This window comes from Trichosurus vulpecula, chromosome 5 (genome assembly GCF_011100635.1).
Source record: "Trichosurus vulpecula isolate mTriVul1 chromosome 5, mTriVul1.pri, whole genome shotgun sequence".
In the NCBI taxonomy this organism is placed as follows: Eukaryota; Metazoa; Chordata; class Mammalia; order Diprotodontia; family Phalangeridae; genus Trichosurus; species Trichosurus vulpecula.
The window spans coordinates 229,825,232-229,842,338 of NC_050577.1; the positions used below are offsets into that span (position 1 = coordinate 229,825,232).

A 17,107-nucleotide genomic window follows, 5' to 3' on the forward strand; every position below is an offset into this window, starting at 1 on the left:
AGGGCACAATTGGCCCAATGGTGCTTACTGAATACCTATAATTCTGCTGGGGGAAGGGTGTTAAATAAATACCTTTTTGGATGATGCCAGTATTCAATTCCCGCTAATGACATTCTCTATGGGAAAAATAACCAAGTTATAAGTACTTTTGAAACCTATTTCATTCACACGATTGTGGACAATCTACAAATGAATAGTTTCCAGTTCACCTATGTCTATTTTAATGTTTTTGCTAAGGTTTTGGATAGGTTAAAAAATAGAGTTGGGCTGGCTAGTGTGGAAGGTTTAAATTCTTTTCAGACACAGAAGCAGCTTCCCAAGCCCTCTGGATCTCAGGCTAGCCCAGTTCATCTGTCCTCCTGGGCTCTGCCTTGGAGCTCTGAACAGCCAGAGAAGGTGATTTGACAGGGTCAATGCCATGATCCAGCTGTCGGCATTGCCTTGTGTACTTTCAATTCTGGTTCAGGAAATTAAAGATTCTACATTGCAGAGAATATAGGTTTTAGAGAGGGTGCCAATATATGTTAGTAAAGAGAATTTCCCACTGAGAGAATCCTATACCAATTTAATCTCAGGTTTATTATAAAAAGAAAATGGAGATTCTAATAAGGACCTGGTAATGGCCTCTAAATCTTAGTCCAATGACAAGACTAGTGAAGTTCACCTCCCGTTGACTGGTTTCATCCCCAACAATTCTCAGTAGTAGATGCTTGCTTGGCCTAAGGTTGTCAGGGCTCCTAAGGAATACTATGGAAGTGGAGAAGTAAGGAATATTCCTTCTTAGCCTGGTGACCTAGATCACCACCTGTAGAAAGAGCAATATAGAGCTATCGCCTGCTACTCGCCAGGCAATGTTGCCTAATGGAAAGAATGCCAAGTAGGGAATCTGAGGAACTGAGGTAAAGTCCTCCCCCGGAGAGTTACTACCTGGCCAGTGACTTAGCCTCCCTAGAACTCAATTCCCTTATCTGTAAAATAAAGAGGTTAGAGTACATAGCTTATGAGAACTGGTCCCATCCACGTCTAGATCTGTGACCTTTACTTTAGAGAATCACATACACACATGTACAAATGTTTGGCTCTCTCTCCCTATGTCTCTCTAAATGTATGTGTATATACACATATATGTGTATAAATATGTATGCATGTAATATGTAATGTATAATATATAATACAATATATTATATATTACAGACATATATAGATACATACATATATCATATATATAGTATATATATATACACATACATAATGTTTATATATTAGAGGAGAAGAGAGAAAAAAAAGAGAGGAAGGAGAGAGAGAGAAAGACTATATGTACACACACATCACATATCTGTATATCTACCTATATCTATAGTCTCTAGAATATCTTTTTGGTTTTAAGTACACAGAGTATGTAAGACCAATCTCAGTCACATAATGTTATTTCTTGCTGCTTTCCAGATACTGGGTTTAAAATTAATAATTAATTACATATTTAAAGATACATGTATGCATAAATACATATATATGCTCTTTTTTGAAGCTTTGTTTAATTTTATTTTAGATTTTTAAATCATAGCATTTAGATCTAGAAAGTACATTAGAGATCAACAAATATTCTCATTTTACAGGAAAGAGAACTGAGGCCTAGAGAGATCAAGGGACTTGTCCAAAGTCATAGAAGGCAGCTAGGTGTCACCATAGTGAATAGAGTGTTCAACCTGTAGTCAGGAATCTTCCTGAGTTCAAATCTGGACTCAAACACTTACTAGCTGGACAAGTCACTTAACCCTGTTTGCATCAGTTTCCTCATTTGTAAAATGACCTGGAGAAAGAGATAACAAACTACTCCAGTATCTTTGCCAAGAACCCCAAATGGGGTTACAAAGCATCAGACACAACTGAAAAATGCCTGGACAATAGTAACCAAAGTCATGTAAACAGTAAGGATCCGAGGTATTGATTCTCACAGGCTTTGAAAATACAATTTAATAATTTATTAGAAAATCATGTACCAATTGAATTTAAATTGGGGAATTTTGAAATTTAATATAACAATTTATTAATAAATTTGAAACCCAGTATCTAAAAAAGCAGCAAGAGATAATATGTGATTGAGATTTTTTTGAAGTATATTATATTTTTAATTCGTGGGGAGTGGGAAGTATTTCCATAGCATAGTACAATACAAAAAGGTGATTGTATATGAAACTGCAAATCTACCATGCACAACTTGCTATTCCTTTCAAATACAACAAAATTATCATGTAAATTCCTTTTCTTTTCTTCCTTATTCCCCTCCTCTGCCCTAGTCTGTCTGTTTTTAAAGATACTCTCGAGAGGTTGTATGGTAGAGGGGCAATAGAGGTGATGGTAGCATTAGGAAGACTTAGGTCCAAATTCTATTTCTGACACCCATGGGATCTGTGATTCTGAACAAATTACTTACCCTCCCTGATTTTTTGGCAATTTTCTAAGACTATAAATTACAGAAAAGGTGCTGACCTACATTAGAAGGTAGAGTTTCCTCAACAGGGTATTTGCTGTGCCAGTGAAGTCACATTTCCTATGTTTTATCCTAACAGATAAAGTGATCTTTGCAAAGGCTTACTTTGTTTTAAAGACAAGTTTATATATTTTTTCCTCTTTAGTTATCAAATTATCTCAAAATCAGTTACTCACATGTAGGCACAAAAATAAAACAGATCTTCCCAACAATAACTTTACAGATGTTATTAGTTGAATATATTACATTTATGTCAGTTATGAAAATAAATAAATAAGTAAATACATAAAGTCAAATACAATATTTTTTTATGATTTATAGTAACACATTTGACTAGAAAAATATAGGAATGTGTATTACCTTATATAAAATCCCTAATGTTCCTTGGCATGATAAAGTCTTACCACTGCAAGATACCTTGAAGGTCATATATTTGAGACTTTGTATATCATAGACAAAGAAACAGAAATCTTTTTTTTTTCCCCTAGGGCTTTCAGAGCACTGACTTCCTCCAGAAACTCTTCAATAATTTATTCTCTCTGATGGTGGAAAAGGGAAGGGAACAACCATTTATCAAGTGTTTACGTTGTACCACCTGGACAGCTGGGTGGCACAGTTGATAGAGTGCTGGACCTGGGATAAGGAAGGCCTGAGTTCAAATCCAGCCTCAGACTCTTATTAGCTGTGTGATCCAGGATGAGTCAGTGAACTCTATTTGCCTCAGTTTCTCATCTGTAAAATGAGCTGTAGAAGGAAATCACAAACCACTCCAGTGTCTTTGCTGAGAAAGCCCCAAATGGCTTCATGAACAGTTAGATACTACTGAAACATCTGAGTAACAACAATATTCCAGTCACTATACCAAATCCTTTACAAACATTATCTCAAGCCTCACTACACCTCTGTGAGGTAGATGCTGTTATTTTCTCCATTTACAGTTGAGCATACTAAGGCAGACAGAAGTTAAGTGACTCTGATCAGCTCTAGCCTGCTCATTTATTCTGATTTCTCTAAATTGATATCTGTAGTTAACCTAATGATTCTTTTCAATGTGCATTATGTCATTTGATAAAAACAAACAATGGCCACATAACCATAATAAAATGAGAAGTGTCGGATTTGATTAGGGGGATATAAAGTACTTTGGAAACTGCAAAGTAATGTGCAAATATGAGCTATTATTGATTAATATAATTATTGTTGTTAATTGAACTCAGAGTGATAACAAGAGTATGATATAGGAGCCAAAAAAGACAATTAGATCTTAAAGAGCATTATTAGCATGGGCATGGAATCCAGGAATACGAAGTGAAAGTCTCATCACCTGACTTTGTCATCAGGCCATAGCCAATAAATTGAGTTCAGTTCTACATGACACAATTTTGTAAGACTTTGATGGCTAAGGATGACCAGGTTAGAGTAAATTAAGGTGGTAAAATGTCTCACTATTATCCCACAGAAGTACTCATTGAAAGAACTAGAGACATTTGGCCTGGAAGTAATATGGTAGCTATATTCAAGTATTTCACAGGCTGTTATATAGAAGAGAAATTACATTTGTTTTACTTGGCCCCAGAGAACATGACTAACAGCCATAAGCAGAAGTTAAAAATAGACAAATCTAAGCTCAAGGTCAGAGAAAATTTCCCAAAGATTTTAGATATCCAAAAGTATTATGCTCTAATTTAGAATGTCATGGGAAATTTCTAAGCAAAGAATGAAAGATCACTTCTCAGGTATGTTGTAGAAAGGATTATCATCATTATCATCATCGTCATCATAATAATCATCATGATCATCAGGCAAGTAGCTTCTTAAGGTTTCTTCTATCTCTGACATTCTGTGATCCTAAAATTATTATCATGAAATTCAGAGTTTGAAAGTAGGGAAAAAATTATGCATATATAGATATTATATACACATGTATATACCCATATATATGTGTATAATGGGTACGTGTGTGTATATATATATATGTGTGTGAGTGTTCATATGTGTATATGTGTGTATATATGTATGTATCTATCACATATATACACACATACATGGATATAGATACACACATATGTAATATCTTCATATCCCTACCTGATACAGTACCTGTGACTGGACATGTGATTTCATTTGATAGGTAACTGCCAGGTGAGCAAACTCCCTCTACCGATGCAGGTCTGGATCTTTGCAATTTATCATCTTAGAGGGTTGCCTAAGGCACTAAGAGGTTTAGTGACTTGCCCAGACCTTACACATAGAGTTAAATAAATGTTTGCTGAATGAATTAAAGAATTAATGAATAACCTAATCAGAGTAGGATTATGAAATAAATGCAACTTTCAAAACCCAAACAATGCTGTAAAGTAGACTTTAGACATGATGAAGCACATACCAGGTGTGGAAGGTTTCTTGCCAAAATTTAGTAATGAATGGTCATTACTTTTAAACTTGTTCAGTCTAGTGGCTCAATTTTTGTAAATTATATGTCAGACTATAAAATTACCAACATTTAAATCATGCTGACCATACAAATGAAAGATGACTTGTGGTAGGCTTTTTTCTTCCTAATGTGCTTAAGTTTAAAAAAAAAGTTTGTTTTAAAACTTACCATCTTTTGTCTGTAAAGTGCTTTGTAGCAATAAGTACTTTAAATTTTAGCTATTATTATTTCTATTATTAGTCACCATCAGTTCAAAGTTTTAAATACACACACACACACACACACACATGATATATATGCATATATGTCTATATATGTATACATATACATACATATATATGTGTGTGTGTATATATGTATGTGTATATATATACACATACATATATACACACACACATATATATGTACACATACATATACACACACACTCTGCTAAATTACTGTATTGACCTAAAAAGAAGATAATGTTTGGAAATTGAGTGTAAGGTATAATACTCTGTTGTAGCCAATTCATTAATTTTCTAGTTCCTCTAAGTTGTCAGTGAGGAAACTACTTTCACTGTGAAATAGTTTGGCAACCAAGTCTCTGAGTTTCATAGTCTTAAAGTAAGTATTCTTCACCCTTTTTTTTTCTCATGTTCCTCTTTTGCTGTCTGTTTAGGTCTGTTGATCTCATCTCAGAATCATGTTTTTAAATGCATAAAATAAAATGAATAGGATTATAAATGAAACCAATTATATTAAAACCAGGATGCAATTTTCCCCTCCAAGTTCAAAAATCCCCTGAAAGTTACCTTAATTTCAGCTTGAGAGCACCTGTCTTAGAAAGTTGCCCCAAGCACTAAGAAATTATTACTTTCTCAAGTTTGCACAGCTCTTATGTGTCAAATACAAGACTCACATCCAGGTCTTCCTGATTCCAAGGCTGGAGGATATAGAAACATAACAAAGAGAAAAGAAAACTTACAGCCTCACTGTATTTTGTCTCCCAATCTGGAATAAGGTGTTCTGGGTTTCATATTTTAGGAAGTAGCTTGACAATTCGTATATTTCCAGTTTTGTTATACCTAATTCCCTTCCACATTCTCTACAATCCCGTGACACTGGATTGCTGGCTGTTCCTTGCACACCCAATGTTTTATCTTCTGACTGTATTTTCACTGACTGCCCTCTATTCTTACAATATTCTTCCTTCTTATGTTAGTCTTATAGCTTTCCTTGCTTCTTTCAAGTTTTAACCAACTTCCCACCTCCTGAAAGATTTTTTTCCTGATTCTTTTAATGCATGTGCTAATTTATCATATATGAGTGAAATGTATATTTTGTTTATACATGGTTGTTTGCATGTTGTCTCCCCTATTACACTTTTTTTGGCGGGGGGGTAGAAAGAGGGAGAAACGTTCTTTTTATGCTCAGAGGTTATCATAGAGTCTGACAATCAACACTAATCAATAAGCTTTTATTAAGCCCCTACTATGTGCTGGGCAGATAGTAGAGGCTTAAGAATTGTTTATTGTCCTGTTAAACTGGATTTTCCCTATTAGAACTGTGACACATAAAAAGTTTGAGAGACTTAATTTCTGGGTAATTAATCATTTTATTAAACATACTAGCAGATAATAAAAGGGGTTAGTGGCACTCTTGAATAAAAAGAGTCAGTGGCACTCTGGAATGCAAAAGACCTCTCATGGAACCCACTCAATGCTTATATACCCTTGGAAGAGTGAGTTTTCCTCAGGGTGGCAATTAACTCTGATTGGTTAACAATCAATGAGTAGAATAAATATTATAATGAGAGGTGAGCTTCTTTTAATGAGGGACTGGGAGATGTGACTTAGATCACCCAATCTTGGACAAAGAGACTTATCCCTTATACAGACTACACCTGCCTAGGGCAATCTAGACAAAAGAGGATCCATCCCTGTTGGGAACTGGCTGAGGGAAACTCAATGGGCCAGAATTCATCTTAAATTCTTTGTTGTTACTTAAATTCTCTAGTTGGGTGGGGTAATTCTAATAGGTCATCCCATCATCTGCCTTGCCCTTCAGAGAACTAATCCTTGACCTAATCTTCAAATGAGGAAGGGAAAAAAAATCCCACATCTCCCCAATATTTGGTTATTTAATAATCATTTCTCTCAAATGGCAGCTCCTTAAGAGAGACCTACTGTTTTTCTTATATTTTTGTCACCAGCTCTTAGCATAATACCTAGCACATAGTAAGCATTTTAAAGATGCTTGTTGATTTGATCTGACTTGATAATCAATTGTGTGCCCAGAGGAGAGCAACAAGGATGGTGAGGGGAGCAGAAATTCTGCCACATACTTCTCATTCGAAGGAAATACAGTTGTTAAGCATGGTGAAGAGAAGATTTAGTAGAAACATGATAATTATCTAAAAATATTTACAAAGTCATCATTTAGAAAAAAGATTAGATTTGTTCTCTGCGATTCCAGAGGCCAAAATAAGGATAGGTGAAAGTTACAAGAAGATAATTTTTGGATCAATATAGGAGAAAAATAAAAGGTTCCTAACAATTAGTGCTGTACAGAAAAGAATATGAGAAGGCATCACCTGCCCATGTGACATCTGAGATTTCTTCTGACTCTGAGATTCTGTGATTGGGTTATGTTCTAAATGCAAAACCCCTCATAGACAAGACATTCCCTAATTTCACAAATGCGTTTGGGGCATATTTTAGAACTGATATTTGAATATTTCTTTATGGTTTGTGAAGATTTTCTCAAATTTGAGATTATCCTTATATCTATCTCATTATTATCTATCTATATCATTTTTCTAATGATATAGATGAGGAAACAGAGATTGAGAAAGTTCAAGTGCCTGGTCCATGGTCACACAGGTAGAGGAAGCTGAAGGCAAGATTTGAACCTAGGTCTTCCTGTTTCCTGCTCTAGTATTACTCTATATATCCTGCCATATGACCTTCTGAGGAAGGGCAGAAACACTAACAACATTAAAGCCTTCTTTGCTTTTCAGAACATGTGTTGGTGCCCTCTTTCCTACCCAAATTTCCTTGTATTCATCTTGTGTATATTTTGTACACAGGATATTCTATTGTTGTTAATGTTTGTCCTTAGTTCTTGAAGTGGACCATGGCATCAGGAAGATGATGCCATGATATGCAAGTGAATTGGATTTAAGTGAGGGAGGGCTGTGCAAAGTCAACAGTCTCACTTTTTCCCCAGAGCTATCTGGGTCCAGTGGCCAGATATAAATTAGGATAATTGGACATAGTCCCCATAGGATGTTCTAAAAGTCTTAGTATAGTTTTAAAGCACTGAAATTTTATAGTTATTAAAAAAAGTTTTTTAAGCTAAAAACTTCACTAAGACTTTTGGAACTCTCTGTATGTGTATATATGTATACATATACATATACACACATATATACATATACACATACATACACATATACACACAAACACATGTAATGTAATATACACACATATATATACACATGTACGTGTTGTCTACTGTACTGGGAAAAAAATAACAAAATAAAACAGAGACACTGAATTTGAGAGTTAGGAAAAATGGGAATTTAATCCTTCCTAAGATACTAGCTCTGTGACCCTGGGGAAGTCACTTAAACATTCTGATTCTCAGTTTCTTCATCTATAAAATGAAACAAAAACAAGAACCTGTCTCACAAGGTTCTTGTGAGGATCCAATTTTATAAATAACATTTATATATATTATATTGTATAACTTAATATATGTATATGTCATATTTGTAAAAATGTGTCTATATAATTGCAGCTATTAAAATGTAATACAAATGTTAACTATATCATCACTATCACTGTGATAATTATTACCGTTACCTCTCCTGACAGAATCCTTGAGAAACAAGATTATTTAATATTTGTTTTTGCTTCCTCAGTGCCTGGCACACAGTGGGTGCATAACAAATTCTTGTGCATCAAATTATTCCTAGAGACATGTATAAATCAAATCTTTTTTTAAAAAAAAAATGTAGTATGGGAAGTATTTTAAAGAAATGCTGAAGTAAATTCTTTTTGTAGAGTCATGTTCCTTTCGGAGCATAAACCATCATTCCCTAATTAGTCTTTGTGAAAGGATCAGATTTTTCTTTTTTTAGTGCTGAGCACATCTGTATTGACATATGCCTCTAGCTTCCTCAGGACTGTTTAGTCCAGAGTCCCTATGGCAGCTTTCCAACTGGCAGAGGTGCTTCCCAAAGCTAATCGTCCCTTCTTCATAGTCCCTGTCCTGCCCTGCAGTGAAACCTGATAGCAAAGTCCTGGGCTCTTAAGAGCATGGGGATGACTGACCCAGGCTCCAGTGGGGAGCTCCTGGCTTGAAATTCCCCTGAGGCTGGGGGGAGACAAGAAATAGAGACTCTCTTAATTGGGGTAGACCAATGAATTGCCTCACTGAGTGTGCTGAGTTCTACGTCAGTCACTTGGATTCAGGCTTGCTGAGGAAATAATCTCAGTTCATTGGAAAAATTGTCATTACTGCTTTGGAATGAGCACATCAGTATCTAGGGCGAGGGACGGGAGGATAAAGAGGTAAGTTTGTGTTTGCTGGTGTTCTTTGTGGTCATTTGGAATTGTTTCTTGTTTCTTTTTCCTGAACCAGCCAGATGTGGCATGATGGGGCCAGGGAGTTTCTTCAGTGTTGCCAAGTCCTTGACTTTGGTGTAGAAAATAGAGGAGGGATATCTTCCTATGGGCCTTGTCCATCATTCAGTCCGAAAATGTTTATTAAGAGCCCACTATGTGCCAGGCACTGCAAATGGAATGTCAAGTATCACAGAAGGAGAAAGGACCACTTTCCAATTTAATTAAAAGATTGAATGAATTCTTTTATTTTTTTCTATCTTTGCATTTTTAATGAGATAATTTTTAGTTTCCTCAAAAAATATCTTTTAAATCATGTACTTAATGTAAACTGTCCTTAATTTAGCCTCATTGATTTCCATGACAATTTTTTCCCAATGTTTAATTAATAATTTTTGCTATGAAAACTATTATGTCTTCTGTAATGATCTAAAGTTCATTTTCCCTCACCAGGGATATAAAATTCCTATATGAGTTTTTCATGTATCCATGGAACTTTTAGTTCTCTATTGTCTGTTTTTGGAAGGGTGAAAATAACTATCATGATGCCACATGATTTACTGACCTTTCTCGGAGTTTTGTACATAGTATTTGCTTAAGTATTTGAGAAGCATGCATAGTGTAGTGGGCAGAGTGCTGGACTTGGAGACCAGAAGACCTGGGTTCAAACCCAGCATCAGACGTTTAATAGCTGTGTGACCCTATAACATATCTTAGCCTCAGTTTCTTCATTTGTAAGATGGGAATAATAGTAGTGACCACCTCACAGGGTTGTCTTAAGAATGAAAAGAGATAATGTATGCAAAGTGCTCTGAAGCCCACAGAGCAGGATTTAAATCTGAATTGTTATCATTAGTATCATATTATTAATTATCACACACCAAGATAAGGGCTTGGAGTTAGCCTTATGGACAAGCCAATCAGAACTTGTTTCTAATTAAGAGGTTTCAGAAAGGAAGTGACAGGCTTAAGCTTATAAAGGGAGAAGAGGTTTATTGCAGGGATAACCAGGAACAGCTGTTGACTAACCAGTCCCAAATGCAATGAGTGCAGTTCACTGAAGTTTCTGGACCAAGAGCCCAAACAACTGCATGTCATTCCCAATTACTGTGGACACAGCAATCCCAAAAGAATGCTTGTTGACAGTCAAGACCACTATCCCAGCCCCTGAGTGACTCAAAGCTCCCTTTCCCACCAGGAACAAGGATGGAAGTTATGTCCTTCTGATCCTGCATGGAAGAATACTGACAGAACCACTTTTTGCTTTTGTTTTCCACAGAGGCTGGTGCCCACAGGGTGGAATAATACAGCTGAGCTTGTGAACCTGGGCTGGGGGGGGGGGTGGATTTTTCACTACTAAAAGACAGAAAAAGCCTCCTTGACTTCTTAGGGGACGTATGCAAAAGGAGGTCAAGGTGGGGAGGAGGTATTAGCTTAGGAAGAGGTCTTCATTCTTCGATTGGTAAAGCCTGGACCTAAGAGATTCTAATTTCTGGAAAACAGAAATATCAGCTGAATAGCAAAACCTGAGACATAAATACATGACCATTATATAGAAGACAAATAGAAAATGACTGCATGATCTAGGCCTTAGAAGCTGATTTCTAGGTCAGTTATATAAGAGATGTCAGCCACAGACTTATTTTTTTTTATTTTATTTCACCTAGTTTTATACAATTAGCTTTGGAAATTATTTACTTAAGTCAAATACTGAATATATTTTTGATAGTTTCCCTTTGATCTGAATTTGGAAATAATCTTGTCACTCTACATCAGCATGTCTTTCAAAGTCCTTCAAAGAGCCAGTAATTGCCAAAGTATCACATTTTTTCATTATTCTGAGGACCATAAGAAAAAAAAAATTCCCACAGAACAAAACAGAAGTAAACCAGTCCAGTTTTTTGGACAATCACTTGTAGAAAGTAGCTATGTTCTGAATGCTTTTCCACAGGACAGAACACTACTTTTTACTTAAGAGTACTAGAGTGAAATCTATTAAGTAGCCTTGCATAACTCATTTGTAACTTTGCCTTTAGGGGTGTTAATGAACCTTTTTATGCTGAGAAAAACCAATAATTCATTCATTTTAAAAACAGTTTTTAAGACGAAGTTAATAAAGAAGAGTGTATTTCCATTGCTACTAAATCACAGACATTTCAAAATCTAAATTTTAAAGCACATTGTCTTTGTTATTTCCTTTGTAATTTGCATAGTTCATAATATTTTATAACAACTACTTTTATGTCATATTAAAATAGATCAACTGTTCCTGAAAATTCCCACATAGGATTATAGATTTACAGATTGAAGGAACCTTAAGAGATCATGTAATTAAATCCCCTGGTTTTCTATCTGAAGTTACTGAATCCCAGGGAAGTTAACTGAATTGCCCCAAATCATACAGGTAATCAGAGGTGGGCTTTGAATCCAGATACCATGAGTCAAAAACCAATATGCTTTCCTCTGTGGAGGATGCTACCTCCACATAATTATAAATATGATAGGCATGTTTTCTTTTTATATCTTTTATATTCATCACTCAGATATGACTAAGGAATTAGTTTGATTTATATTCACAATGGAACTTACATAATCAAAAAGCTCTGACTTGTTAAGCTGGTGAGCATTAATGCTGCCTACAAAGTAAATGTTTATTAATTGTTATATGTGTGTATATATATATATATGTTCATTAATGTATATTAATTTATACACATATGCATATATAACATAGAAATATGAACTGTGTTTAAATACCATATATTAATATATAGTATACATACTATATATTAATAGGAACTATGAACCTCTTAAAGTATCTATGACATCTGCTAATCTTCTTGCCATTAAAAGATCATAGACATAAAACTATAATTGATGTTGGAGGCCACCTAATCCAATGCTGCCTCCATTTTATACTTCAGGAAACTGAGGTCAATGGATGATGTTTTCACTTCAAAATCTATTGGAGTTTCCTTTCTCAAACTTCCTTTTGAAATTTTCCGAATATTCAAACCCTCCTGTCTATTCATAGTGTAAATTAGAGGTGGTCAAACACTCAGCCCATGGACCACATGTGACTGGCCACACTCCAGAGTATTCTGAACCAGATTAAGATGCAATTGGAAAATATTTAATAAAATAAATAAAATGCAATTAGCACATAAAAAATTTTATTATTATCTTTTCTTCTATTCAATATGTAGCTCACAGGGTGTCTAATATATTGTTTAGCGCCCCCTGTTTCTATTTGAGTTTGATACCACTATTGTGAAACAGAGTCAATGCCTGGATGAACACCTCTTTCCTCTAAGCTCCCACTATCACAACGCTCTGGAATGTTTGAAGCACTATCACTTTGATCATCTTTCTTGTTCTCTCATGTTACACTTTCTAACCTCTAGTGGCTCCCTCTATATTCTCAGGTATGATAACTACAATAATGGTAACAGTAGATAAGAGCAGCAGGTAAATTTTAGCAGAAGACCTGTGACAAATCTACTTTTTGAATTTTATATTGTAGTCCTGGGAGAAGAGAAATATATCAGCAGTGGAGACTCTTACTCCATTTTAGACTGAGACCCCCATAGAATCACTTGACCTTTGACTTTTTTCTCAATTTTTGCTATTGGTAGCAACACAGCAAATTACTATAGGGCCTTATAATAAAGACGATGAACACATCCCTTCATAGTGCGTGAAGGGATCTTAGATACTGTTTTAACAATCTGGCTAGCAGCTTCTATGGGGGCGTAAGATCCTACCACAGCCAGCACCCAGGAGGCTGCCGGCACACCAGGAAAGCACAGGGTTTTTTTATCTGCTTAAACAAGGAAAGCACAGTGAAGGGGTTGAGCAGCTTATTTTAATCCAGCATTCAGTTAGTTCAGGGCAGCATATAGACAAGCATCAACAGACAGACCAAATACAGATTCATTCACTTACTTCAGGGGAAAAAGCCAGCACCCTGAAGTTCAGAACATTCATTTAGTTCAGGGGAAAAAAGCCAGTACCCTGAACTTCAGAACTAAATACAAACAAATTACAAATATCAACAGACAGACCCAATACAATTCAGAGTTAGCAACATCTAGGTTCAGCCCGAGAGCTTGGGCTGGCCCAGAGTCACGCTCACCATCACTGCCGTGCCAACCGGAAAAGGAAAAAGGGATCTTCAAGCTGTCTTCTCCCCTCTTATAGAGTTTTTGACATCATCAAGCACCGCCTGAATGACCAGGGCCGATTGGTTCTTGAGTTGGCCCCTCTCCTCAGCCAGCCCCATGAATCATCACACAGGAAGTTCTCTGCTCCTAGGCATGGGTCTCTGGGCTTCCTGCCCTGGAAGAGAAGCAGCAGACCCAGAAGACCAGGTCAACACCCAACAGAGGCGGACCCAAACCCACAAGGTCCAAAAGCCTTTGCTGTCCCAGACATGTAAACTAGGCCCTCCACGGAGTTAGCCCTAACAGGGGCCCAGCACCCAGCAAGGCTCAATGAGATAAACTGAGTCACTCAAAGAAAACAAAGGCCATTCTGGTCACAGATACCCCCTACTCAAATTCCCTTATTTTAAAGATAAAGAAACTGAGGCTTAGGCAGGGGACTAGAATTGGAACAGTTCTTTGAGATCATCCAGTACAAGCAGGAGCACTAGATTTGTTGTCAGAGGAATAGATTTCAAATCATGGCTCTACCACTTACTTTGTATATGATCTTGAGTCAATCACTTTACCTTCCTAGGACTCAGTTTCCTTAATGATTTCAAAGGTCCTTTCTATCTCTAAATCCATCATTACATGGTTTTACTATTTGTTGAACTGAGGCACAAATAGAAAGAGAGATAATTGCCTAAGACCACATAGATAGTAGACAAATTTTTCAGCTAGAAAACAAATCTCTTGCTCCTAATCTAGGGATCTACATTGTACCACATTAAAAAGGGACTTTGGCTGACCTTAATGAAAAATAGAGCGTGTTCTGGGATGAAGCATGAGATAGTAGAAAGTCTACTGGATGTGAAAGTAGAAGACCTATATTGTGGAACAGTGGGAAAAACAAAACAAAAAGAAAAACACTGATTCTAGAATCACAGGACCTGTTTTCAAATCTTGCCTCAAATGCTTACTATGTGACATCAGCCAAATTATTTTACCTCCATAAGTGTCACTTTCCTCATCTACTAAATGAAGGGGTTAAATTAGATGGCCTCTGATGTCTTTTCCAAGCCTGGTTCTTTAATCACATGATACTATAACCTGGATCAGTACCTTACCAGTAACCTGAACTACTTACTATCTGGGTGACTTTGGACAGTGATTTCATGTCCTTCCCACTCTAAATTAATGATCCTACATGTTCTACATTATGCTTTTCTCATCTGTAAAATGAAGCTGGAGATCAATATGGCCATTTTTAGTTATAAATCCTGTGATATCAAGTGGCAGACAGTATGGTGGGAGACAATATGGGATAGAGAAAAGAATATATGTTGTGGGGTCAAAAGGACCTACATTCAAAACCTGCTTCTGATCTTCATTAGGTATGTGACTATGAGCAGCTCATTTGAACTCCATGAGCCTCAGATCCTTTACCTGTAAAATGGGTCCTTAAGGTTCTTTCTATTTCTAAAGATTTAATTTTATCAAAAGCTGTTACTCTATTGGTGGTCAAATATTTATTTTTATTTTCAATTTAAAACCATGGGCTATTGACCATGCACAGCCTGGTAAGTGATATTTTGATGAGAGGTTACCTAAAATATGGAAGGAATAAGACTGCTCAACTACCTTTCTGAATTCCCATAAGGGATAGCAGAAAGATAATATTCTTTGTTATTTTCATTTTAGATCACCACCTAAGGACATGGATGCAGAAGACAAGGAAATAGTTGTCTGGGTTTGCCAAGAAGAAAAGATTGTCTGTGGGCTAACCAAACGAACTACTGCAGCTGATGTAATCCAGGCTTTGCTTGAAGAACATGAAACTACCTTAGGAGAGAAGCGATTTCTTTTCGGACAGCCCAGTGATTACTGTATTATAGAAAAATGGAGAGGCTCAGAGCGGGTCCTTCCTCCACTCACAAAAATCCTGAGACTTTGGAAGGCCTGGGGAGAAGAGCAGCCAAACATGCACTTTGTCCTAGTTAAAGCAGATGCTTTAATTCCAGTTCCATTATGGAGGACGGCTGAAGCAAAACTAGTTCCAAACACAGAAAAACAGTGGGACCTCAGTCCAGCCAATTATATGAAGATGTTGCCACTAGACAAGCAGAAAAGGATAGTCAGGAAAACATTCAGGAAACTAGCAAAAATTAAGCAGGATTCTGTTATACAAGACCGAGACAGCATGGAGACGTTGGTACATTTGATCATTTCTCAGGACCATACCATTCATCAGCAAGTCAAAAGAATGAAAGAATTAGATCTGGAAATTGAGAAATGTGAAGCAAAATTTCATCTGGATAGGGTAGAATATGAGGGAGAAAATTATGTCCAGGATTCTTATCTAATACCCAGTCCTGTTGAGGTCAAACAACAAAAAGATATGAAGCAAGAAGAAAATCAGACACCTGATTATCTGAGTGAGAGTGAAGGTATTTTACAGCTGGAAGAACGACTGAAATATTATAGGCTTCTTATTGACAAATTATCTGCTGAAATAGAGAAAGAAGTCAAAAGCATTTCCATAGATGTGAATGAAGAAACAGAAGAGACAGCTATGGATGAATCAGAAAAGAAAAACTTGGAAAGTGTTAAGCATGATTTGGAGAAAAGTATGAAAGCTGGTTTAAAAATCCATTCTCACTTAAGTGGCATCCAGAAAGAGATTAGATATAATGACTCCTTGCTTGAGAAGAAAGCAATAGAATATGACCTCCTGGCAGAGGAACTGAATTCCATTCATTTCAGCAACAAAGATGGATGCCAATCTAATGAAGATAGGGAGAAAGGACTTGAGGGTTCCAGTAGCAACATGGCAGGCCCTCATTTTACTCAAAAAGTATTTCATTCCTATACCAATGACACAGACTCAGATACTGGAATAAGCTCCACTCATAGTCAAGACTCAGAAACCACCTCAGGGGATGTAGTGCTGTTATCAACATAAATGAAATGGTTGTTCATGACCTACTATCATGTTCTAAAAGATTGTTTAAACAGGAGCATTTGATGGTTAAAAACTAGATCACTACAATATCTTGGTTTCGTAATTGCTACAGAGGCCGTAACTAAATCACACAGGTACTTGGATAAAGTACTTACAAAGTAGATGAAAATAAGGATAACAAATGAGCTGACTTTTAAAAAAATATGCCAATTTAAGCTTTATAAGCTCTATGGTAAAATATACTCTTTATTAGAAACATTAAAACAAAAGAAACTTCAGGTGTGAAGAGACATTATACAAAATGATAACAGTTCTATCGAGCTTATAGAGGTTATTTTTTTCTTAGTTTGTATTTCATATGACTTGTAAAAACTTAAAACTGATCATTATTTTGAGGTCAAAATAATTGAAACTGTATAATAAGAATAATAAATGCCATCTTTAAAAGTTTTCTTTAGTGCTAAG

At 36.1% G+C, this 17,107-nt stretch overlaps 1 protein-coding gene across 1 annotated transcript in view; it reads left to right on the top strand.

Moving 5' to 3' along the window:
• Positions 1–16,784, top strand: part of RASSF9 (Ras association domain family member 9) — a 63,561-nt gene extending 46,777 nt beyond the window's left edge. Inside the window, exon 3 of the mRNA XM_036760715.1 lies at positions 15,382–16,784. Coding sequence (XP_036616610.1) covers positions 15,382–16,642 — 1,261 coding nt within the window. The 3' untranslated portion in view covers positions 16,643–16,784. The remainder of the gene's footprint in view (positions 1–15,381) is intronic.
• The last annotated feature ends 323 nt before the right edge of the window (positions 16,785–17,107 follow it).